We start from the raw sequence: 24,932 nt of genomic DNA on the forward strand, positions 1-24,932 counted from the left end.
ATCAGGTAGATCAGTTTAGCTTCCGTACAGCCATAATGCTGTGTGCAGAAAGTAGCTTGACCCCGTCATGCTGAAATAATCAAGGACATGCTTGAAAAAGACGTCATCTAGAAGGTTGCATATGTTGCTCAAAGTTTTGTGAATATCTTTCAGCATTAACGGTGTCTACACGGGTGGGCAAGATGTGATCTGCACTAATACACCCCCAAACCATTACAGGCCCTGGGTTTTAACTTCACACTGGTAACAATCTTAATGTTTCTTTTGTTCTTTGGCATGGATAAGCACCACTTCCACAGATGCACTGAAAGGACTCGTTTTTCCACTGTGCATCAGTTTCAGTTGAGATCAAACCGAAAAGCTTTACAGACTTTGTTGAAATCTGACTTCTGCAGGGCCTAGTCTTAATGGCTACATCTACAAACTAATTTAACAATGCATTTACAGTATTGCTGATATGTTGATACTTATTGCAGAGGGATTAATAGTCTTTGGTTTTCTGCACTTCCCTGTACACTTTTCCAGACCCTTTGACCAATCTGAGCAGGAACATAACACAGACTACTTGTTAGAAATAAATCATTTTACTTTTATTGTATTTATACTTTATGTATTCATTGTGTATTCAAGAAAAAAATACAATTAAAGCTGTGTATTTGATAAGTTCAAACAACTTTGGAATATTGTTTATTTAAATTGAGTCAACAGTGAATTTACAAACCGCTTTGTGTTTTAAGTGGTATTTCTCACACTCGTTCTCTGGAATTGAGGTTGTACAAGGATTATCTCAAATGATTAACATTTTGATTATTACACGTCTGCAATAAGCATTAAAACAAATACTGCAACTGAAGAAAAGAAAATTGAAGAAAAACAAGCACAACATAAACTTGTATACGCAGTAGTTTTGTAGATTCTGGTGTTTTTATGGCCTTTTTCATGAACGAACAATAAAATAATAAAAGCAGGTTTGTTTAAAATAAAATATAAATAAAAAATTCAGTCTTTTTCATTATCATCAACAACACTTTCATTTAAAACTCAGATAGGAAAGAGAATTTATATCTGGCCTTTTGTACAGAGCTCAATGTCTATGACCAGCTCTGAGCCCAGACTCCTGCCTTCTAGCTTTTCAGTCGTTATGTAACTTGTGTACATCGCAGGGGAATAAACAGGATACATGTTTGTTGGTACAAAGAATGATTATTTTTTTTGTCTTTCTGCACCCACTCTCAATGTACTCTACCAGAAAATACAGTTAGTCAACAATTACTCGTGTAAGAAGTAATAAACACAGACTTCACAAACTCACGAATCTCTGTACTTCATTGCACACGCCGAGCCAGGGTTACGTAACCCACTTACAATCTGCTGAGCACATTCAACCACATGTGTGACAAATCAGGCCTTGTCTTAACACCGTTTGAATTTCCAATCCACACTTTATCTATTATGTAACTTGTCTTTTAAATATATTTTCTGTTTCACAAGGTTTGACTTTTGAATTTCCATTAAACAGAACACTACTCTTTATTGATTGTTGCAAGAACAATGTAAGGGACAAAAATGTGTTATGATCTTTCCCCAAAAACATTTCCAAATGTCTTCAAAATAACTTTAAAGGCCATGGTTTACTGTTAACACTGAGGAAATGTAGGAGCTAGGAATTTAACTGGTCATATACCTTTGTAAACAAGTTACAGAAAAAAATAAATAAAAGGACTGATGACTCAGTAAATGGGAACACAATGTAAACACACACCTTACAGATGAAATAAAACACAACACAAATCAGCTTTTCTCATTAAAACAGTCTGAACAAAGTGTCCTAATGTGCCCTGATACTTTTAATGAATACATTCTGCTACTTTAAGGTGCACAAACTGCTGAAAATGTTCAACTGCCACAAACACAATCAGCATAAAAAACAGGCAAAGGATTAAAACTTTGGAATGAATCAAATTTACATTCAGCACTTTTCTAAACACCCGCTTTTGGGGTTTTACAGTTCTATCCGGTACATTTGGAGTGTTTATCTTGCTGAATGCATTCAAACCCTCGTTAACATTTGTTTAAAACCCACCCAGATATTAGACATTGTCTCTGTAACATTATTAATACACTTCAATTAATAAGAGAAGATAAGAAAGTGTATATAAACGTTTGGACTTATGTGAAACAGATCTTTACAATGTCTACGCCTCCATCAATGTTCTGTGCAAATAAAATATAACCTGATGTCCGCCGCCCGGCAGCTTGCTTCAGTCACAATGAATTTTAACTTTAAAAACGCGTATAAAACATTCCCAGAACAGAAACGCTGTCCTGTAGGTGTGGGTTTATCAATGAAACATTGACAACATTCCCATTTTTATTTCTGTTTGAGTACCTTTGGCTTCGTGGACTTGTCCATAACCTACTCACGAGGACATGTTGCTCCTCAATCCTTCTTCACCTCTCTGGATGCTGTTCGTTTCTGTTTGTTGCAAAAGGCACATGAAATTTGAAATTCCAAATCCCTAATGTAGACAAACACAACAAACGACTTCTACTGAAGCAACAAAGAGTAATTAAACATACACTTAACATGTATTAACAAGACACTCTGGTTCCCATCTACATGATTTGAACAAAGATTTACATTCAAAAACGACAATTTATGCTTGAGGAGGATTTCCACTGATTTTTCAAACATTTGGCAACGTTCAAATGTAAATATGTAAACGCAGTCATTCAGAATGGTTTAGTGTGGAATGTTCTGCAGAAACGTACCGAGTCAGAACCGTCCAGGTGTTGTGATAGAACCAGACGACAGAAGTGTTGAAGCCTTCTCAAATCTCCTCACAGAAGGTTAGAGGTCATAGACACTGCCTGGTGACTGAGAAAATGTTGTTTATGAATCCAATCATGACGGGGAGGTACAGACAGGGCGTTATAAGGCAAAATAGACCCTGAATATATTTCTCTGTTTGACCATTGCTTCAAGCAATGTCACTGTCACACAGTTCCACGGTCTCTGGTTCCTGTCTCAGCTCACGGCCTGTGAGGAGCGTGGTGTGTTCTCATGTAAACTATGTTCTGTCCCAATGACCTACTCCCTAAACAATGCACGGTAACCGTCTACTGCACCTCTATATTGTGTACTACACAGTGTAGATGAAGATGTTTGACATTCAGCCCCTAGTGTTGTGGCAGTGTAATTGCAGGGCAATGCAGCGGCGTAGGGCTCTTGCGTAGCCTGCAGCATTGTCAATGAAGAAGTATATATTGGCCTCATGTTTCTCTGCAGTGAACCATGGATGGTTGTTTACTCCTCAATGAGTGAATCATGCAGAGACTCTGGAAAAATCAGTGGAATTCACCTTTAAAAGGAAAAGCAAAACTAAATCCAGCAGCATGTTTGGGCTTGTGTTGGCGTCTCTGTGTGTTAACTTCCAGTGCGTTAGTGATTCCTCCTCAGTGTTTTATTTCAGAATCATCCACCTCAGGCTCTATTATAGGTGCTCTCTGTAAGGCCAGAGTACCGTGGGTCTGATCTTCACTCTCCTTAACTGCCATCTGCTCATCTTTAATGGCAGGCCTTCCTCCCTGCTTTGGGGACCTATCAGGTAGTTCTGGAGGAATGTGGGGGCCAGAAAAAGGTCTGTAGACCCCAACATCTGTGCCCTTATCTTCTTCGTGCTCTTTTAAAGGCTGCCTCTCCACGGGGCCAGTGAAAGCCTGGTACGTATCCACAGTGGGTTGAAAGCGCTTCATTTCTATTCCGCCTTTGAGAAGGTGGCTATACACCAGGGTGTCATCGATACTATGATAAATGTGGAAGTCCTCATCCTCCGCTGTCTGGGGAAATCCGTGGAGACCTGGCAGAAAGGCGTGACCATTGGTATTGTACACAGAGACTTCGGGAGCCTTCTGCTTCTTCTTTTTCCTGTTTGGAATCAGATAATTCTTGATGTTTAATAGCAGTGAGGAACACTGAGTTGATGCAATACCAGGAGCTTTTAAAGAAAGACTCACCTGTTAATAACACAGACCACAGCTAATGCCACCACCATCAGCACCAACACCACACTCACCACACTCAGGACGATGCTCAAAAGCATGTCTGGAAAATGAGAAACGCATCACTTAAATCATTTCTATTTCCATCACACTGACATGAGTTATAACAAAGCACAATGGCACCCCCTTGTGGAACAGTCATTAAACGTGAGTAAGTACAAGAGTGAGTGAGTTACAAGACGGTTTCTTGAGGTGTTTCACGTCTAAAGATTTAGGCTAATATAACTTTCAGGGTTGTCACTTTTAGAGACATTAAATTAATTATGTTTTTTTTTACACCGTATGGTTACAAAGTGGGTTTCAGAGACAGGGAAGGACACAGTCAAGACTTCTTACTTTTGCGCTTGAGTAATGTGATCTGGCTGACCACGCTGAAGGTCCCTTTCGGCTGGTGGCAGTTGGACATGTTCAGGTAGAAGCTTTCTTCCAGCACCACAGCCTTGGGTTTCTCATCTATCCTCCAGCTGTAGGCTTCTCCTCGTGAGCCCTGCTTTTGCACCTTAATAGAGGTGGGATGACTCTGACAGCTGACTTGACTGATGTTAGTGAACTCCAGTTGAGCCTCAAACGGTGGAGAGAAAGAGACGATCCAGGAGACAGTGGCGTACGGTCTCATTCCTGCCGGCCATGCTGGAGTGGCCAACAGCACAGACGTGTCCTTCTTTGGCAACACTGTGAAAATGTAGCTCTCTGAAACAGAAGAGAGAAAAAGTGCAATGTTAGTCATTTTAAAACAGCGACTATTATTACACCCAGAGCCCGGTGCTGCACAGAAGTCCAGAAACTACCCTTCTTTTATTTCATTTCCAGCCAAAACATCCACTCATCACATACAACCACAGAAAACTGAAGAGGGATTTTATCAGGCTTCCAAACTTCAGTTTTAGATGTTGGTTTTACTTTTAGCTTCTCACAATGCAAGCCTTTTCAGACACACACACACACACAATCATGTTGATCAGTGCAACAACAGATGGCACACAGTTGGTAACTGTAACCTGCCAAAGTGCTCCTATATCATAGGTAGACTGCCTCTGCTCAAGGAGCCAATGAGTGTTTATACAGTCAAGGTACAGTTATATAGGAGCAACTTCCACTAACACATGGCTCCAGCTTTTCCGGGTTTTCCGTTCCACTCTGGGTTTTGTTTACTACTTAGTACTTGCCCCTAAAGTCTATTCATCAAATAAGCATTGAACCCGTCACCAATTTTCAAAGTAAATCCTTATCTAAATGTGCTATTGACAATATATTCTCACCATATGTCGCTAACAACCCATTCAATCCACACATGCAAAAGAAATCAATCCACGGATGTCCATAAATTAGGTGTAATAATGAGAAATGACACAGGGAAATGGTATTGAACACATGAAGAAAGAGAGATGCAAAAAGCCATGGAAAGTCATGACCCCAGCTGGAATCTTTCAGGAATTAGAAAGCAATCCTGCCATTGGTGCAAATTAATACCAGCTGCTTCAACTGATGGCCTATAGAAAGGTGTCTCATTACCAAGGTGCCACACAAGAATCATCTCATGACGAGTAAAACCAGTGAGTAGAGATGTACAGACTGGACTATTTTTTGGTGGATCCCGATTTTTTAAACAAATGACTGACCTATTTTCTTTTTCTAAGATTTATTAATTACAACATACAGAAACCATTTGTGTTCAGATTTGCTTTTAATAGAAACGTTTTATATCTGAACATAACACTGTGCAGAAATATGACAATAAACCCTAAATAAAACAAGTACACACGGTAATACAAGAGAATAAAATCAAGTCATGTCGCTTAAACAGTAAGTGTTTGCGCTGCTACTGCCCTCGCGTGGTGCACACGTGTAAATGCGACTGGCAGAGAGCGGTCGGGAGACGCTTGACCGGCCGATCACGGGTTATTACAGAAAAAAACACTAAAACTGGTGCCTCTCTAACAGTGAACTCTCTCAAGTCCTTCACAACCTTATTGTTGCAAAACATACAGATGGCATTGGTTACAGAAGAATTTCTAAACTATCGAAGGTTCCAGTGAACACTGTTGGGGCCATAATCTGGAAGTGGAAAGAACACTATTTCACCATAAACCGGCCACAACCAGGTGCTCCCCACAAGACTTCAGACAGAGGAGTGAAAAGAATTATCAGAAGAAATGTCCAAGAGCCAAGGACCATTAGTGAAGAGCTAGAAATAGACCTGGAATCAGCACGCTCACCACGCAAGACTCCATCGCTCCAAGAAAAACATGTTGAAGCGCATTTAAAGTTTGCTCAACAACATTTAGACAAGCTTGTGGAATCCTGGGAGTAGATAGTCTGGTCAGAGGAGATCAAAACTGAAGTCTTTAGATGCAATAATACATTATACACCATGTTTGAGGGGGGAACATCATGGGCACTGGCACCTTTCATATATTCATTCATTCATACATTATCTGTAACCCTTATCCAGTTCAGGGTCGCGGTGGGTCCAGAGCCTACCTGGAATCACAGGGCGCAAGGCAGGAACACACACTGGAGGGGGCGCTAGTCCTTTACACAACAACACACGCACCCCTGCGGACACTTTTGAGTCGCCGATTATACTACTACTAACGTGTGTTTTTGGACTGTGGGAGGAAACCGGAGCACCCGGAGGAAACCCATACAGACACAGGGAGAACACACCACACTCCTCACAGACAGTCATCTGGAGGAAACCCACACAGACACAGGGAGAACACACCACACTCCTCACAGACAGTCACCTGGAGGAAACCCACACAGACACAGGGAGAACACACCACACTCCTCACAGACAGTCACCTGGAGGAAACCCACACAGACACAGGGAGAACACACCACACTCCTCACAGACAGTCACCTGGAGGAAACCCACACAGACACAGGGAGAACACACCACACTCCTCACAGACAGTCACCCCGAGCAGGAATCGAAGCCACAATCTCCAGGTCCCTGGAGCTGTGTGACTGCGACACTGTGTCGCCCACTCTTCATATAATGGAAGGGAAATGAATGGACATGTGTACAGAGACATTTCTGATTAAAATCTGCTGCCATCTGCCAGGATGATGATGATCAAAGAAGAGTGGACATTTAAGCAAGACAACGATCCCAAACACACAGCCAAGGAAACTCTCAATTGTTTCAGAGAAAGAAAATAAAGCAGAAAGAACAGCCCAGCCAATCACCGGACCTGAATCCAACTGAAAATCCATGGAAGGAACTAAAGCTCAGGGTTCATAGGAGGTGGCCATGGAATGTTCAGAATGTGAAGAGTGTTTTGTGGAAGAAAGAGTCCAAATCAAACCTGAGCAAAGCATGCGACTAGTTTCTCCAAACAGGAGGCGTCTTGAAGCTGTCATCACCAACAAAGGCTTTTGTACAGAGTATTAAATAAATTACAGTAAGTGTTCAATACTTTTTCACTGTGTATTTTCTCATTATTACACACCAATTTTGGATATATTTGGATTGGATGGTTGTTACAGACATCTGGCGAGAATCTCATGTCAATAGCACCTTCAGAAATATATTTACTTAGAAAATTGGTGACATGTTCAATCCTTATTTCACCCGCTGAAAAGGGACTGTCCATTTTTCCTTCTCTTTGGCCATATTTCTTGTATGATTTCGCAAGAAGAAGCTTCATTCTGCCCCTACTCTGTCTCTGCTTGCATTTGGTGCGATATGTTTGCTCTGTGAACATGGATTTTTATGAATTACAATTCAAACCAAGCCTGCAACAGCGTACACGTCTTTACAAACTGATTCATTTACTTTTGTAGTTGTTGATCACTGTAGTTAAGTCCAGTTCCTATAGACTAGACATAATCCTTGTGGAACAACAAATACCTACTTTTAAATTTTGTTTCTCCACGTGTGCACAGAAAACTGGGTTCTGGTTTCATGACACGTGACTTTTTAGATTCTACAATGAATCTCTTGTGGTAGTCACACACACTGCTCACACTCACCACTAGCATTTTTAATTAAACATTGGTATTTTTGACCATTCTCATTGTCTTTGAGGAAATAATTAGCCAATCCCATGCTTGTAAACATGTACAGTTGGGTTATGGGCCAGTATCATGTGTTAGTGCTACACTGGAGCAGTAGAGAACACGACACTCCACCAATAATCACTCCGCTCCCTGCTCTGCCCCCCCCTGCAGGAACCATCTGATCTCACATGCAACACATTCAAAACATTCATTCATTCATTATCTGTAAGCGCTTATCCAGTTCAGGGTCGCGGGGGGTCCAGAGCCTACCTGGAATCATTGGGCGCAAGGCGGGAATACACCCTGGAGGGGGCGCTAGTCCTTCACAGGGCAACACAGACACACACACATTCACTCACACACTCACACCTACGGACACTTTTGAGTCGCCAATCCACCTACCAACATGTGTTTTTGGACTGTGGGAGGAAACCGAAGCACCCGGAGGAAACCCACGCGGACACGGGGAGAACACACCAAATCCTCACAGACAGTCACCCGGAGCGGGAATCGAACCCACAACCTCCAGGTCCCTGGAGCTGTGTGACTGCGACACTACCTGCTGCACCGCCACATTCAAAACAGTAGTTGTGAAAACTAATTTTGCATGTGTGTTTACCTGGTATTGTTTCAGTGAAAGAACCCTTTAAAAGCGGGTAAGTCATCTGCCTCAGATCCTGGCCCGCTGCAGGGAAAGCGGTTACAGTGATGTTGGATCTGATCTGGATTTTCTGAATGGCTCCTTGAGGACAGTAATGTCCCATGGTGATTCCTGGCTGGTCTTTCTCAGTCACTGTGAAGAGGAGACTGCTGTTGCACGTCTGGCCGGGCAGAGACTGCTGCAGGCTTCCCAGGGGGGACATTAGCTCCACTGCACCATGCTGAGGGGAGTACAGGTGCCAAGTGACCTGCTCCAGGACTCCAGGGAGACATCTCTCTAACACAGGGACCTTCAGGGAGAATTCAGAGGACGTGCAGTTGGTCTGCTTCTGACACACTGTGGGTAAAACAAATGAACAGAAACTTAATTACAGTGCAGCCAGGAAATAAAGTACTCAGAGTTGAATAATTTAATTTGAACAAACAACATTTACATACAGTACTCTGCAGAAGTCTTAGACACCTAGGATAATGATATATATTTAAACTAATGCCTTCTCCATAAGCGTGGTATAAAGTTGTATATAATCACAGTAAATACAACAAAAATAATAATATAAAACAAATAAGAAATACGAATTGTTTTTCTATAAAGTAGTAGGTGAGAGTGAGTTTGAAGAAAAATGTTTTGTTCAGATTCTCCTTAATTTGCATAAATGTGTTAAATCAACAGCACACATTATTTAAAATCATTATTAATTAACCACTAAAACTAGTATTGGATGATAACCTCAAATAATACAGACTCCATGAGGAGAGATTTGGAACACAAATGTTCCAAAGAATGAAGGGCAACGTGGATCTAACAATTAAACTGTAGTCTCCAGAGGATGCCACTTCACACCACATGCATTAACAGAGGCCCTTGTACTTATAGTCGCCACTCTGAGCTCCTACCTATGTTCTGGTAAATGTTTAACTGCAGGTCGTCCTCTTTGCACTCAATGAGTGTTAGATGTGCGACCTTGGCTGAAGAGATGGTGATGGTGTCCTGGATGAGGGAGCTCTGTTTTAAAATGCAGGTTGAGTTTGTTTTCTTTTTCTTTATGCGCATCTCCAGTCCTTCCTCCTTCTTCAGATCTACAGTGCACCGCACTGCAACAGTGAACAACGACAGTCAATCAGCCAGCAGCATATTACAGTGTGAAAAGGGTAAGAAACATATCATATGGCCAAAGATTATTATTATTATTATTATTATTATTCATTCATGATCTGTAACCCTTAAACAATTCAGGGTCGCTGTGGGTCCAGAGCCTACCTGGAATCATTGGGCGCAAGGCGAGGAATACACCCTGGAGGGGGCGCCAGTCCTTCACAGGGCAACACAGACACACACACACCTACGGATACTTTGGAGTCACCAATCCACCTACCAACGTGTGTTTTTGGACTGTGGGAGGAAACCCACACAGACACAGAGAGAACACACCACACTGCTCACAGACAGTCACCCGGAGCGGGAATCGAACCCACAACCTCCAGGCCCCTAGAGCTGTGTGACTGCGACGCTACCTGCTGCACCACCATGCCGCCCATTATTATTATTATGCTATAATTTAATTATTTCATTAACTCTACATTATGTTTGCCTCTGTTATTTTAAGCGCTGTGTTGCGGGAGAATGGGTTTACACCTGTGATCTAAGGGGGTGAATACATCTGTCAATACGTCTATTTAGCAGTGCTGGTTGGCATACCATGAGCATGCTGAAGAAGGCCTAATTGCCTGAAAACATTGTATTTTACCTGTGAGTTCTAACAAATATACTTGATATGAGTGTGGTTTGAATTTCATGTGTGCTGTTCTGGTGATTATAGACGAGTCTTTCCTGTTATTCAGGAGTCTAGCCTGTTTTTTCTTCTTCTATTGAAACTTGCTCATTCTGTTTTTCTTGTAATGTCAGTGGTATTAATCAGTGACTATTCCCCTTTGTTGTAGTAACACCTTCCATTAGTTTATAACCAAGATTTACACAGGAATAAGCTGTGATGATGTGATTCATTCATCTGTAAGAACATTGGTGAAGTCAGGTGTTGATGTTGGATGTAGTTCTGCACCACGAGTGAAATGCTGGATTGAGTTTAATCTCTCCAGAGGACCGAGATCATTCAACTGTGTGAAAACGTTATACGAGGACCAGTACAAATGCTCCACACAACTGTCTGGGACTAAAACACTGTACGTCAGCTTACAAGCGATTTTACCTTCTCCTATAGCAACTATTTAGGAGGTACACCGAGAGGTCAGAGATTTATGGGTGTGGTTTATGGCCACGTTCCACTGATTATTTACCACTGAGTCATAAAACATGGGATTTCCAGAATTAAACTTATGAAGAGCCAACAGGAACATGAGCCATCGATGTGAATCATCACTACTCCTCAGAGACAGGTTTGGGCTTGGGTTAGTAAAATATCTGGGTCATTCAGACATGCGTTTCCCGTCATTTATGAGGAATCAAGGCTGTAATACGATCCTTATTCGAGTCACTCTATACATGACTGCCGGTGCTAGAAAATGAGATCCACTTCAACAAAACTAAACAACATAAGTGCCCAAAGAGTGGTAACAAATTAAATGAGCTTGATCTTATTAATTAATAGCTCCTAAAGTTAATTAACATATGCTTAAATAGCTACTAAAAATGGAGGTCAACAGAGACGGGAAAATATCGAATCCAACAGTGTAACAAATCTAGCCTGAAGCAGCATCAACTGTGTAATATATTTCGTAGCTGTATTGTTTAGGTATTTTGGCTCTTGGGCTCCCTCTACAGTTGCAGAATTTAATTAAAGTTTTAAGCACAGTCCTGAATTCAAGGGGTGGGTGCAGTGGGAAAAAAAATACTATATATATCCCTGTCCTGGATATATATTAGAGATGCTCTACTAATCATTTTAAACATGGCCACCCAACGCAGGGGCCCTGATCTATGGTGAATAAACCATTGCATTATGGGACCACATAGGAATTTGTATCTTCATTTCATGTGAGTTGTACTTTATAAAATAATGTAAACCCTTTCATATTTATTGTTGTTAATTATTAAGGGTAAAATGACTGGCCCTTTAAAGAAAAACAAAACCAAACACACACCCAGTACCTATATTGGCCAGCGCTGAAGGTATGAAAATTGGTATTATTTCCAATAACTAAATAATAGCTGGTAATAGTCTCTGAAGTCTTGGCAAACTATTATGTTTATCTCAAACTTACAGGCACTTGGGGGAAAAAAGAAACAGCTCTTCTTAGTACAAACCTTCATTGCCTCTCTTGACAGCAGAGGTTTTGAAATGCAGGGTGAGACTAGAGGTGGGTTCCATCTTACAGTTCTGTAGGGTAAGGTTGAAAGGGCCCGGGTACTCGGACAGCTGGGCGTCACTTAGCATCTTCACCATCCTCTTGCCGTTCAACTGGTATTCCAGTCGCACATCCTGCTTCCGGCATTTAGTCTCTGTGTAGTTTTGAATGCGCATTGTTGTGTAGTATTTGGGAGGAACAAGGAAGCTCCAGGTCACTTCGTCATCATCAGGAAAGCTGTTTGGGTAATTTGGGGAGAAGAATTCCTGGGACGAGTCCGCCTCAGGTAGGGCGACGTTGATTATCGCCAACACTGTAGGACAGGGGGCATAAGATTATATTTCAGCAAGACACAGTAAACGATAAAATAAACATGCTTTCTGTACTGAATTAGTTTTAGCTGTGGTTCTTATAACTGGGTTTTAACTGGGATGCCACTGTTATTGAGCGACATGTACAGTGCAGTGTGTGGTAGCTGGGGAAAATGATGCACATATGTTTATCTTAATGAACCGTACAATCAATTCTCCTACAAATGACATCCACTTACATCCATTACAAATGACATTAAAGAAACAAATCCCATATTCTAAACCAATAGGTTTTTCAAATGGAGGTTCTCTAATGTATTTTGTGGGACTTGATTGGATAATTCATACTGGATTAGGTATCTGTGGCATTTCTCCAAACCCTTAAACACATTCATTCATTCATTATCTGTAAGCGCTTATCCAATTCAGGGTCGCGGTGGGTCCAGGGCCTACCTGGAATCATTGGGCGCAAGGCAGGAATACACCCTGGAGGGGGCGCCAGTCCTTCACAGGGCAATACAGACACACACACACACATTCACTCACACTCTCACACCTACGGACCCTTTGGAGTCACCAATCCACCTACCAACGTGTGTTTTTGGACGGTGGGAGGAAACTGGAGCACCCGGGGGAAACCCAGGCGGACACAGGGAGAACACACCACACTCCTCACAGACAGAACCCGGAGCTGGAATCGATTCCACAACCTCCAGGTCCCTGGAGCTGTGTGACTGCGACACTACCTGCTGCGCCACCGTGCCGCCCTACCCTTAAAAACATTGTCTAGTTAATTCCTGTAAGTTGTAGCTGCACAGTGGTAAAACGTATTTACGTGTTATTATAATTACATTTAATTTCGTTTTTCACGGAAATGCCAAAGGTTGTTGGGTCCAGCTGTTCTTTCCCAGGCACCTTTAGAGATACACTGCCTTCAAGAGGCACCTGTATCCCTTTGATAGTCCCAAGGCGACAGAATCTCCCAACTGTTGTCGTGCCTGTGAAGACTGTGTAGACATGTTTGTCTTGACAGCTCTCCGTGGGCTTGATCTGCCTTAAACCAGCTTTGGTGAAGTCCACGCTGAAAGCCTTCTGGGGGGCTTTCACATTCCAGGTGAACGTGCGGCTGAAGCTTTGAAGAGAAGGGTACTGCTCTGGGGTGATGCTCCCATTGCACTTAGCGGAACATTCTGGGGGAAGATGCAAATACACTCATGACATAATCTTTAACATCATATCAACTTTGAAGAAAGCAAAGTAGGCCTTACACATGGAAAAGATGAGTGTTTTGTTAGTGGACACCTGCTCACCCAATATCTTCTAAAATTAAGAATATTAACAGTCTCCTGGGAAGGTTTATACACTACAAAGTGGAACATTTCTGTTAGTGTTTGACAGCATTCTGCCATGAGTGTATCAGCTACTGATGCTGGATGATGAGTCCTGTATCATAAGTGCCACTCTAACTCATCTTGTGTTTACTGAATGATGCTCTATCACTACAGCAAACAGTGCTAATGCTCCACATCCCAATCCCCTTTCCCCACTCTGCATTGGACACCCTTTATCTAATCAGCATCTGCTCCAGAACATTTCATGCTTCTTAAAGAGAGCGTGTCTGGGTCCACAGTTAGTGCACCTTAAAGAATTGAATTCTCAGAGTGTGTCTACAAAGCTTTTGATAGATAAGAGCTCCTCTAAACCAGGGGTCCACCTCAAGGCCCACAGAAAAACACCAATGTTGAGAAATATTTAACTAAACTACATTTGTTTGGTTTTTTTAAACACAGGATATTTGCAGTTATTTTCATATTTACACATTTTCTGGAGCCAAGGGGGGAAAAAAAACAGACAAACTCATTTGTGCCCCAGTGTAGCAGAGCTTCAGTTCACTGTGTGAAAAATACACATTCCTTTCTTACTATTAAATACATCTCTTAGGCCCAAGTGTCATCATGGCCCATTTAAGACCACTGGCTTCTTCTCAGTATTTGCTCGTGGACCACCAGAGGGTGCTTTACCACCATCAGAGCTCTCTTCTAAATAATTTTAAGACACACAGAACTAGGCCTGAACAAAAAGAGCAAAAATATATATTTCCAATTGTCTGGAATATTTTAATAAAAGATTTTAATGTTTATTGGATTGTGATGTGAATGCCTCACACACACAAAAGATTTTTCAGGAAGGTCTCGTGTGTACACTGCAGCTGTCTGTGCTGTTTGTATTTGTTGACCCACATCCTGATAATGATTTACAGTACAACATTGCAGTACCCATGTTACAATAATATTGACATTGCTTACCAATATGTTTGATGATCTCCACGGTGAAGATGTCCTCAGGCTGTTGACAGGTGAAATTCACCTCTGTGTCCTGTCTGAGAGCCACAGCCGACTGGCACACATTCCCAACACAAACGTCACACTTTACGAGTGCAGTCTCAGTCCTGTTGATGTGGATTGTGTCCCCACTGTGAAGGTTTATGGTGAGGGCCAGAGCCCCTAAAAAATAATTTTAAAGGAAATTGATGAAGGAGATGAACAGACTTGAGATATTTAAACAACTCCTGGGACGGTTATTATAGCTTTATTAGAGGCCTAACTAATAAGCCTCCAAGTATTTTTTAAATGAAATTAGGCAAGAACTGAAGACTGAGCCAAAAAACAACAGTCAGCTAGTGTCCAACACCCTCATTATCATGTATTTGCATAATGCTTAGCAACGCTGTCCACTTCCTCAACACCTCTTCCTTCTTTTAACTGTTTGTTAATTTACAGGCCATTAAAACTTCACCAGAATCTACATCCCCTCCATCTTCACTCTTAATAATATTTACTCAGAAAGACGTTTATATCAAGGCATGATCTGTGGTCCTTTACAGAGAGGACAGTTAGATGTACGGATTAATCAGTCAATTCTCCTTATTTTGGCTGATTGTTGTTTTCTTTCACATAAATACCTTGAGTAAATGTACTCATGCTGTTATTAGACGCTGTGGGTTAACTCTCAGCTTAAAAACAATATTAAAATCAATCAAAAGCTCATTAACTTGAGAAAGTTCTAGAACTGTGTTAGCGTGTTTTATGTGCTCATTAAAGCAACACTATGTAAGATTATTATTATTATTTTTTTGCTCCTGGGGCTCTCCCTCTAGTTCTTTACAGCATTGTATTGAAATCAATGGGGAGGTGGAGGGAGGGGGAGTTGTTTCCTGCCCATATCCAAAAGCTACATAGTGCAGTTTCTGCAGTGCTGACCAGAGGGTAGCAACAACAAAGGTTCTGTTCCCCCTATTACAGCTCAGTGGAGCATCACTATGATTTTGAAGCTGGAATTGTAAGGTAAAAATACTACCTAGTGTTCCTTTAACCCACAGAGGGGGTTATATGCATCCCTAGAGTGTAATTTAATTCTATTTATGAACATTTTACAGCATTGCCTTTGGGGCAGTTTTAGGTGTTTCTTGATGTCTTTGTTTTTTTTATCTTCCTCTGGGGTGTAAATAAACAGATCTACAGGATGAATGCTATTTAACCTACAGCAGAGGTCACCCACCCCACAGAAAAACTCAAGCAAGCAATATACCAATAAATTAAATTAAATATTAATAGCTGGTAAGTTTCGTGTGAAATAACAGAAGATTTTTTTTATTAGGCAGCTTACAGAGAGTTTCTAGCAGCATCAAAAGTATTTGAACAGTCTCCTTGTGTGTAGAAAGTCAGATTACACTAGGGTTCTGTCTAGGGCTGTTGTCTTAAGAGGGTTTCGTGAGATTAGGTTCTTTCATGGGGTCAGACATTCTGGATCAAATCTGTAAAAGCCTGGCAAAAAAACATAAAAACGATCTGTAACCAGTCACATGCCTTCTGAAAGGACACTTTGCCAAAATGAAAACTGGAATGGCCAGTTTAAAACAGATGCCACTCGATCTCACCATGACTCCACTGGGTTGGGTACACTTTCTATAAAAAGATCATTGTTAAATCCACAGGATGCTAGCATCAATGCTAACGGCCCAATCCAAGGTCATAATTTCTCATAAAGTATATATTTTAAACGCTTGGTAGTATCTTTACCTTAAACTTACAGCTTCAAAATCATTGTAATGTGCCACTGAGCTGCAACAACGGGGAGAATAGAACCCCTGTCTTTGCTGCTCTGGCTCAGCACTGCAGAAACTGCATTATGTAACATTTGGAGGAGGGTAGGAAAGTATTAGATTAATACATTTTTAAGAAAAGTGTAAAAATCCTGTTTTCTACGTGCTGTAGAATGGTTTTAGTGCTGGTTTAAACCATTAATAGCATTTAAACTATTAATAGCTAGTCACCACAGATATGAAAACACCTTGTTGGGAACTTTATTTTTCTTTGGGGGGGGGGTCAGGGCCACTACTGTCCATTTTGATTTGAGGATAACTTTACCTACTGACAACTAAGACGCCATTTTGTTCAGCTGCTTATTGTGGCTAATAAAAAATAGTTGTCTTTCAGAATGATGAGGAAATTTCTGGTGTGTAATATGATACACAGACAGAGATCTTCCGTTGTGAAATCCATCATTGGGTGCGTTTGTTTGGAACTAAATGCAAAGTGAGGGTAAACTGCTTTCACCTACACAGAATGTTCTAGAGAACAGAGACATTATGACGCTATTTGTATTAATTCACACCCCCTCTGTGTTGATTTACCTCAGTAGATTTAATGTTATTGGCAGGTAACCATTTTTAAAAGCTTTAAGTGTGTCATACTTGTCTTTAAAAAATCTGTCTGAATAGAAAAATTAACTAAATAAAGTAGTTTTAAAGATGGTTACCTATGTACAGTAGTATAATCAATAGACTATTGCCTCAGTACACTGTAATCACTGGAAGGATAAAGCGGCTTGATAAAACCGCTCCTGTCCTCAAACACAGCAGAATATATCTGACACAATCCTCTGTGATTCAGCCAACTGGATAAAATCACCCACCAGACATTCAGCGCGGTATTTCAGTCTAAAAGCTGAAAGTTTATCATGGGAGCTAGGAGCCGTTAGAGCGAATGAAGGCCACGACAGCCGTGGACTGAGACGGTGAAGACTTTAAAAGCCTTTTACCTGAGACTGAACTCCACTGAAAAACTCCACAGAGAAGAAGAACGAGGCTGAAACACACTCTCCACATGACTCCTCTGTCCACTCCGGGTCAAAATGAAGTGAATGAAACATTAACTTCGAGCCATTGACGCTAAACTGGAACCTCTTTCCCTCTTTGGAGGAGTTTACTTCCTGGACTGAAACAGTTAGCCTAGCTCCCTCTCTCCCTCACTCCCACTCACTCACTCACTCCCAGGTGGGCTGTGGGCTCAGGGCTCAGGGCTCCACCCTCTCTCCGCAGGCTCAGAAAGTGCGGAGATTTGGTCAGTCTCGATTTTAAAGGGAAATTATACATGTGTTTTAAAACGTCTTATTTAATTAAATGAGTACAAAGTAAACGAAAGTCACTCCGTTTGGTCCGACATTAAATATCAGTTCATACGAGACTTTAAAGGTCAGAATCCTTCACAGAGTTGGTGATAGGAACCAGACGTCTGAATCTCCCCGTGTTGGGAAGTAGCCAACTACTTTTAGCACAGTGACTGTTATTTTTGAAATAGTGTCATGGTAGAGAAGTATTTTCAAACACACACACACACACACACAAGAATAAAATACTTCACTGTTTATTTCACAAAGGTGAGGCACAAAGAAGCATCTTTTGATCTTTCAGTCATATCAGTCAGTGTTAATACTGCATGTAAGTTCCTACTGAATTCTCAAGTGTGTACTTTTGCTTGACAAATAAAAACAGGACTTTTTTGATATCATGACGCATTGTGTAATTCACTGACTGTATATTGGCTTTAACACTAATCTTATTTTGTTTCAATGTAATAAGCTACTTTCTTTTGTTAGCTTATGTAGCTAACTGTTATTTTAAGAGAGTAGTTTGGCTGTAGGAAACTTCTTGTGCATCTCGTAGCTTCCCCAAACTGAAAGCTACACTCCACAGAAAGATAGATATGTTTATAAATAAACTACATTTGTGCATTGTTTTTAAACACATTTTTAAAATCAATTAATGGCAAGGATTTTCATCAAAAATACCACAGAGACAACCTATTAATCAGATATACCACTATTGTAATTTATCGTGGATAATTATCTCCAAGGGGGGGGCGGCACGGTGGTGCAGCAGGTAGGTGTCGCAGTCACACAGCTCCAGGGACCTGGAGGTTGTGGGTTCGATTCCTGCTCTGGGTGACTGTCTGTGAGGGGTGTGGTGTGTTCTCCCTGTGTCTGCGTGGGTTTCCTCCGGGTGACTGTCTGTGAGGGGTGTGGTGTGTTCTCCCTGTGTCTGCGTGGGTTTCCTCCGGGTGACTGTCTGTGAGGAGTCTGGTGTGTTCTCCCTGTGTCCGCGTGGGTTTCCACCAGGTGCTCCAGTTTCCTCCCACAGTCCAAAAACACACACATTGGTAGGTGGATTGGCGACTCAAAAGTGTCCGTAGGTGTGAATGTGTGAGTTCTCCCCATGTCCACGTGGGTTTCCTCCCACGGTCCAAAAACACACGTCGGAAGGTTGATTGGCGACTCAAAAGTGGGGTGTGTGTGAGTGTGTGTTGCCCTATAAAGGAATGGCACCCTCTCCAGTGTGTGTTCCTGCCTTGCACCCAATGATTCCGGTTAGGCTCCAGACTCACTGCAACCCTGAAATGTGGGTTTGAAATGTGGGACCCTGAAATCCACATGGGTTTCCTCCGGGTGCTCCGGTTTCCCATGATCCAAAAACACACGTTGGTAGGTGGATTGGTGACTCAAAAGTGTCTGGAAGGTGTGAGTGAATGTGTGAGTGTGTGTCACCCTGCGAAGGACGGTCACCCCCTCCAAGGTGTGTTCTTGCACCCAGTGATTCCGGATAGGTGCCAGACCCACCGCGACCCTGAACTGGATAAACGGTTACAGACAAAGAACGAACGAATTAATGATTATCTCCAAGGGTCCTGTGTTCTTCTCAGGGTCATAGGTCAAATCCCCACCTTGGGTCTGTGAGGAGTTTGGTGTGTTCAGACTGTGATTTTGTGGGGTTTCCTCCTGGTGCTCTGGTTTTCTCCCACCATCCAAAAACACATTTTGGGTAAGTGAAGAAGCTGTGAGAAATTTTCCGCTGGTGTCAGTGTGTGTGTGACGAGTGTGTGAAACAGTCCATATCTGTGAGTGTGTGACGATGGACTGGTGCTCTGTCCAGGTTGAGTTCGCTCCTTGTGCCCAAAGATTCCATGTCGACTGTGGACTCACCACAACCTTCATCAGGATGAAGCAGTTTCCGAGGATAGGTGAATGAATACTTTACCATTATCATTATTAAGATTGCATATAAAAACATTCATTAACAATACACTCAGTCCTTAAAGAATTACGCTAAATATTTTCCACAAATTTCTAATCACATTTTATTAGCTCTTACAAATACAGGTGCTGTAAGCTAGCCTTGAGGCGTACAATAGGCAACAACCATACAAAACAGGTTAGCTCATCTCTTCTAAACTCTTACTTGGTTAGTCCTAATGTTTAAAAAAATCCCAGTATCGTAAACATGTCTCAACCAAGTTTAAGATATTTTAAGATATTAAAAAAAAACAATACAAACATTTGAAGAGACACCTGAAGGAAACACAATAGGCTATTGTACTCTCTAGTTATAGATTTATAAAACAAATCCTAGCTAGGCTTGTAGAATAACTTAGTCCAAGTGTATTCACATTCAATTTTTAGAAAGAACAAAATGTATTTCTTCATTATTAAACACCACAGTCGTACTATACCACAGAATGTCCTACAAAGCCGGTGGAGTGCGTTGCCAAGGTGAGGCGTGTTAAAGGGAAATGCCAGTGATTTTTCAGAATTCCGGTGTAATGTCAGCAGTTGAGATGTAAACAAAGTTGTTCAGAGGCTGATGGCAAATGGTCCATTGAGGAGACACCTATCAGTTCAGGTTCCTTTACAGTGGTGGTGATGGTGAGTCATTGTACAAACGGATGTCTTCTGAGTTTATATATGCAGTGGTAATAAATACAGTGGAAAATTACGTTTTCTCTGGGCACTTTTTTGCTTTATAACACCCTCCCCACCAAATTCACCAGTGTTAAATCAACACTATTAGTGCTAAATCAACACTGTTAGTGCAATAGTGCTAACGCTAATAGTGTTGATTTAACACTGGAGAATTTGCTGTGTGTATAAAAAGCACATCGTAGGTTAAAAGTTGGCAGTGTATTCATCAACATGTAACATCTTCCTGTCCTTTGATGACTCCAGAAGTGGTGTGCTCTGACTTTTAAAGGCCCAGAAAGAGCGGTAAAAACTTCAGTTCACAAAGTTATAAGTTATTCAGTACTCTGGGGTTTATATCGGGAGGTGGAAACTGACCTTAAAGGGGGGTCCTGGGCGTACAGCCAGGGGAGGAGGAATGGCAAAAACAGCTATTAAACCATGTGGTCTCAAAAGAATTCCAACCTAAACAGGCAAAAATGTACAGCCTCCTTAGGGTACACTCTCAGGACAAAAAAAAAAGCTATGGAAAAGGTACATTATCGGTCACTAAAGGTACTTTAAAAAGGTACAGCAGTGGTGTTAAAGTCCAGTTGTGTTCTATAAAGGTCCTTTACATTCTCTTCTCCAGAAGGAGAGGCGAATATTTGCATTTTTTATAATAGAAATGTGTAAAATAAAACAACAAAATACAAGTCCTTGAGATGAAATTAAATCAATGTAACTTAAAAAATCATTAGTTATTATAGAATATGATACAGTCATGTTTTCTAACTAAAGGTACTGAGTATGTACAGTAGAGGGTACCACCACAGTGAGTGTGTAATAGGTGCAGAGGCATTGTAATCAATGTTTAGTTAGGTATATTTATATTATTATTATTACTAGTAATGGTAATAAAATAGACACATTGAATTACACTAGAATCTACTGTGTAAATACAAACAGTATGTTTGCCATAATTTCTGAACAAATATCTATTATTAAAATGAAACGTTTGGGAGGGTATGGGGACCCTCAGTGCCCCCTGGAAGTCTGAGAGTTACACTTAGGCGTCTAATACATTTGGACTTGTTCCTTTATATTCTATAAATATATAATTCAACCAAAGGTATTTCAACCTAAACAGGCACTAATTTTATTGCCCCATAGATATTAAGGGGAGGAGGCCACAAATACGTTGTAATCAATGGTTATAATTCAATGTTATTATTAAAAGACAATAAAACAATAAAAAAACAATATATTTTCCATTTTTATGAACAATAGCATTATCAAAGTGAATCATTTGGGAGGATATGTAGACCCTCTGTGCTCCCTGGAAGTCAGGAATTTATGCTAAGGCTTCTACTACTTTGGACATGTACCTCTGTGACCTACGACCCTTCTCCTCAGTCTGGGTTTGGGAGCTACTCTTCTGTACTCCGCCCACCACTGGGTGCAGCTTTAAAGAGACCTTTCACCTCTTGGGACGTCTGGTTCCTATCACAACCACTGAGACACCCTCTGACCCCGCGTTTCACGCCACAGCCCCCTCTGAAAGCAGAAAGGAACGGAAGTAGTCTAGGTCCGTGTGTAGTAGGGTCTCTATCTGGGTCTCCTCTGCTCCATGCCGTTGGGCAGGAAGCCTGCGATGATGGGCACCGGCCAGATGAGGGCGGCCACGCTCCACACGATGATGACCAGCGTCATGAAGCACGCCACGAGCGTGGACTCGATGGGCTTGCGGTTGAGCCTCCAGCTGCGGTCGCCTTTCAGCTCGTCCAGGGCGAAGTCCAGGCAGCAGAAGCGCACGGCCGCGGGTCTCCGGTGCGGCCCTGCCCCCCCGCCTCCGGCTCCGCCGCGGCAGCCCACGCAGAGCCGCAGCTGCTGCTGCGCACCCGCGAGCCCCGCGGGCTCGATGAACACCGGCGACACGGCGCGGCTGAAGGCGGCCGAGAAGAAAGACTTGCCGTGGCCGTTGGTTGTGTACACGAGCACGTCGCAGCGGAAGCCCAGGGCTCCGTCCCAGCGCGCGACGAGGCGCGCGGGCAGCCGTTCCACGCTCACGTTGCACGAGCCGGAGGAGCTCGCGGAGGAGCCGGAGGAAGACGTGGAGGAGGAGGTGTAGGAAGAGGAAGATGAAGAAGAAGAAGAAGAGGAAGACGTGGACGAGCCTCCTCGCGCGTAACCCACGTCCACCTCCAAGTTGGCCAGGAAGCGCGCGCTGGAGTTAACGGGGGGCAGCAGCAGGTCGTCCTCGCTCCAGGCGCGCGCCCCCACCGCGGCGGCGCCGAGGACCAACAGCAGCAGCAGGAACGGAGGACGAGGAACCGGAGCCGCAGCCGCGCGCGAGTGCCTCAGCATGGCCCCGCAGCGGGAGCGCGCCAAAGTCGGGGCATTTAAAGTTTGAAGAGGCGAAGGAGAGGGGGGGAAAAAAGGGCTCCCAAAAAAAGAAAAGAAAAAAAAAGGCGTGGGGAGGTGGAGGAGGAAGAGGAAGGGGCTGCAGCGTGCGTCAGTCACGCGCCAGATCCATTGGAGAGCGTCGCGCGCTCCGAGCAGGGATCCAGTGTCCACTGCTACTGCTGCTGCTGCTCCTTCAGCACGAGTGAGAGCGCCACTGACCAGGGAGGAGTGAGAGAGAGAGAGAGAGAGAGAGAGAGAGAGAGAGAGAGAGAGAGAGAGAGAGAGAGAGGGAGAGGGAGGGAGGGAGGAAGAGGAGCTTAAACACACACACACACACACACACACACACACACACACACTACCTTTCATTTCTACCAACGTGTTGCAAGTGGAAATCCTATTATGTCCAATACTTCCAAAGCAAATATCTACGTCACAAGTGCACCCATAATGCCTGCTGGCTTCGTTCTTATTAATACGAACCAAAGAGTATGTTTTCATAAGCACCAACAAAGATTTGGTAAGTGGAGAGGCTGTAAGTGGGGCTGGAGTGTGATCCTGTGGATATTGCAGGTGGTGCACTTGCAAGGCCCTGCTGGCTATATCGTGCACTGTAAAAAAACTGTAATTTTACAGGGAAATTTACAGTAAGCTACTGTTTCGTTTAAATACAGAACATTGCTGCGAACTGAAAAGCATTATGGGCATTTTCTAAGTACACTTATGGCTAATAGCAAAGGTTACTGCTGGGAGACTGCCTTTTCAGCAGGAAACACTTGTAACATGAGGAATTTGACTTGTGTTCACATCCTAATTTTTTGTGCTCAAAAAATGTTAATCAGCAGTTTGTTTAAAAGAGCTTATTGATAGAGGCTCTGAAGTTTTTATATTTACATTTGCATTAAACGTTTTAGCAGTTTTAACAGCGTGGCCTTGACAAGACTCAAGTCTATACAAAGACTTTTATGTTGACAAGCCTGAATACGGGTGAGTGGGGTTCAAGGAGCAGAGCTGAGAGCTGTGCCCGTTTTAGTTTAGTTTGTGAGATCCTGAATATAGGTGGAGTGGAGCGTTACCTTCAACAGTAGCCTGTTTAGCCAAATAAATAAATAAATAAATAAAATCTCAAAATAAGGCGGCCAATGATTCCAGGTAGGCTCTGGATCCACCGTGACCCTGAACTGGATAAGGGTAACAGATAATGAATGAATGAAAATCTCAAAATTTAAAACCAACTACTCTGTGAAAGAACAGTCAAATATTCAAGTCCAGCACTACATTCAATTTTAATAACATTTCAGAAATAACTTGTATTTTTGGATTACAGCAATGTGCTGTATTTGTTATTACAGTAGAATACTGTAAAAAATAAACAGCACAATACGGCCAGTAAATTACTGTAAATTTGGAACATTTTTTACAGGAAGTGACATAGCAACCAGTTATGCCTTTTACTGTCAATAAAATACAGTGCTATATATTTCAAAGCAATAGCATGGTTGTTTGTTTGTTTGTTAGTGTGTTCTTGACTGCCAAAAAGTCAAAAAACATGGGATAAAACGAGCCATTCTGATTCTGCTGTGCTTTAAAGGTCAAGTGCAGAGACCTCAGACTGGCCACGCCCCCTCGTCTGTGTCTCCAGTCACAGGGTTTGTGTGAGAGCACAGAGGTGGGGTTAAACCGTTTAAAACTTGAACAAATGGAGAGCGACCCAAGTTTAAACAGTGTAAAGGAGCAGAGGTTCAAGTTTAACCAGCTTTAACAAGGGCCTATGTGTGCCTCACTTTACACTGCTGCTGGCTCTAGGGTGGGCTGTGTGTGGCTCTTTGGCATTTAAAGGAACAGTCGCTGAAAATGATGTTTGAGCGTTGTGCATATACCTTAAAGTAGCTGTTCTTACAAAACAGAACAGACAGGTGTCTGGATAGTTTTTGACACATTTCTTAATTGAGAGGGACTTTGGGGGTACTACTTTCCCACTGTTTGAGGAGTGTACAAAGTAAACAATAAGATACAGGTGAATACACGAGTTACCAGAGTAAGCAGTATCCTCTAAGTCCATTCCTAGAGCATGAACTTCATATGAGAGCTTTAATGTACACAAAATGGCTCCTATATATGAATTCCAGCATATGT

The 24,932-nt window shown here is 42.2% G+C and overlaps 2 protein-coding genes across 3 annotated transcripts; both read right to left on the bottom strand.

Moving 5' to 3' along the window:
• Window positions 1-816: 816 nt before the first annotated feature.
• Window positions 817-17,696, bottom strand: cdcp1a (CUB domain containing protein 1a). Of its 2 annotated transcripts, XR_010804315.1 has the most exons (10): window positions 17,442-17,696; window positions 14,648-14,845; window positions 13,193-13,531; window positions 11,990-12,343; window positions 9,625-9,822; window positions 8,687-9,064; window positions 4,399-4,752; window positions 4,018-4,105; window positions 2,773-3,928; window positions 817-2,476 (listed from the first exon to the last, which is right to left on the bottom strand). XR_010804315.1 is itself a non-coding variant. In XM_066682346.1 (9 exons), the coding sequence occupies exons 1-9, from the start codon at window positions 17,506-17,508 to the stop codon at window positions 3,457-3,459; spliced, it is 2,448 nt and encodes an 815-aa protein (XP_066538443.1). In that variant the 5' UTR covers window positions 17,509-17,696; the 3' UTR covers window positions 817-3,456. The 2 variants fall into 2 exon arrangements, 1 of the variants encoding a protein (XP_066538443.1); XM_066682346.1 differs by having other exon boundaries at window positions 817-3,928.
• Window positions 17,697-19,812: 2,116 nt separating this feature from the next.
• On the bottom strand, window positions 19,813-22,855 carry LOC136708920 (transmembrane protein 158). The gene has a single exon (XM_066683829.1). It carries the CDS (start codon window positions 22,755-22,757, stop codon window positions 21,999-22,001), a length of 759 nt encoding a protein of 252 aa, XP_066539926.1. The 5' UTR covers window positions 22,758-22,855; the 3' UTR covers window positions 19,813-21,998.
• Between the last annotated feature and the right edge of the window lie 2,077 nt (window positions 22,856-24,932).

The sequence above is a fragment of the Hoplias malabaricus genome, chromosome 10 (assembly GCF_029633855.1).
Source record: "Hoplias malabaricus isolate fHopMal1 chromosome 10, fHopMal1.hap1, whole genome shotgun sequence".
Classification (NCBI taxonomy): Eukaryota; Metazoa; Chordata; class Actinopteri; order Characiformes; family Erythrinidae; genus Hoplias; species Hoplias malabaricus.

Coding starts and splice junctions, on each gene's coding strand:
- cdcp1a (XM_066682346.1), bottom strand. CDS start 17,508: ATGTGGAGAGTGTGTTTCAGCCTCGTTCTTCTTCTCTGTGGAGTTTTT. Junction 14,846..17,441: donor TCAGTGGAGTTCAGTCTCAG/GTAAAAGGCTTT, acceptor ATTATTTTTTAG/GGGCTCTGGCCCTCACCATA. Junction 12,344..13,192: donor CGTGAAAAACGAAATTAAAT/GTAATTATAATA, acceptor CCTGTCCTACAG/TGTTGGCGATAATCAACGTC.
- LOC136708920 (XM_066683829.1), bottom strand. CDS start 22,757: ATGCTGAGGCACTCGCGCGCGGCTGCGGCTCCGGTTCCTCGTCCTCCG.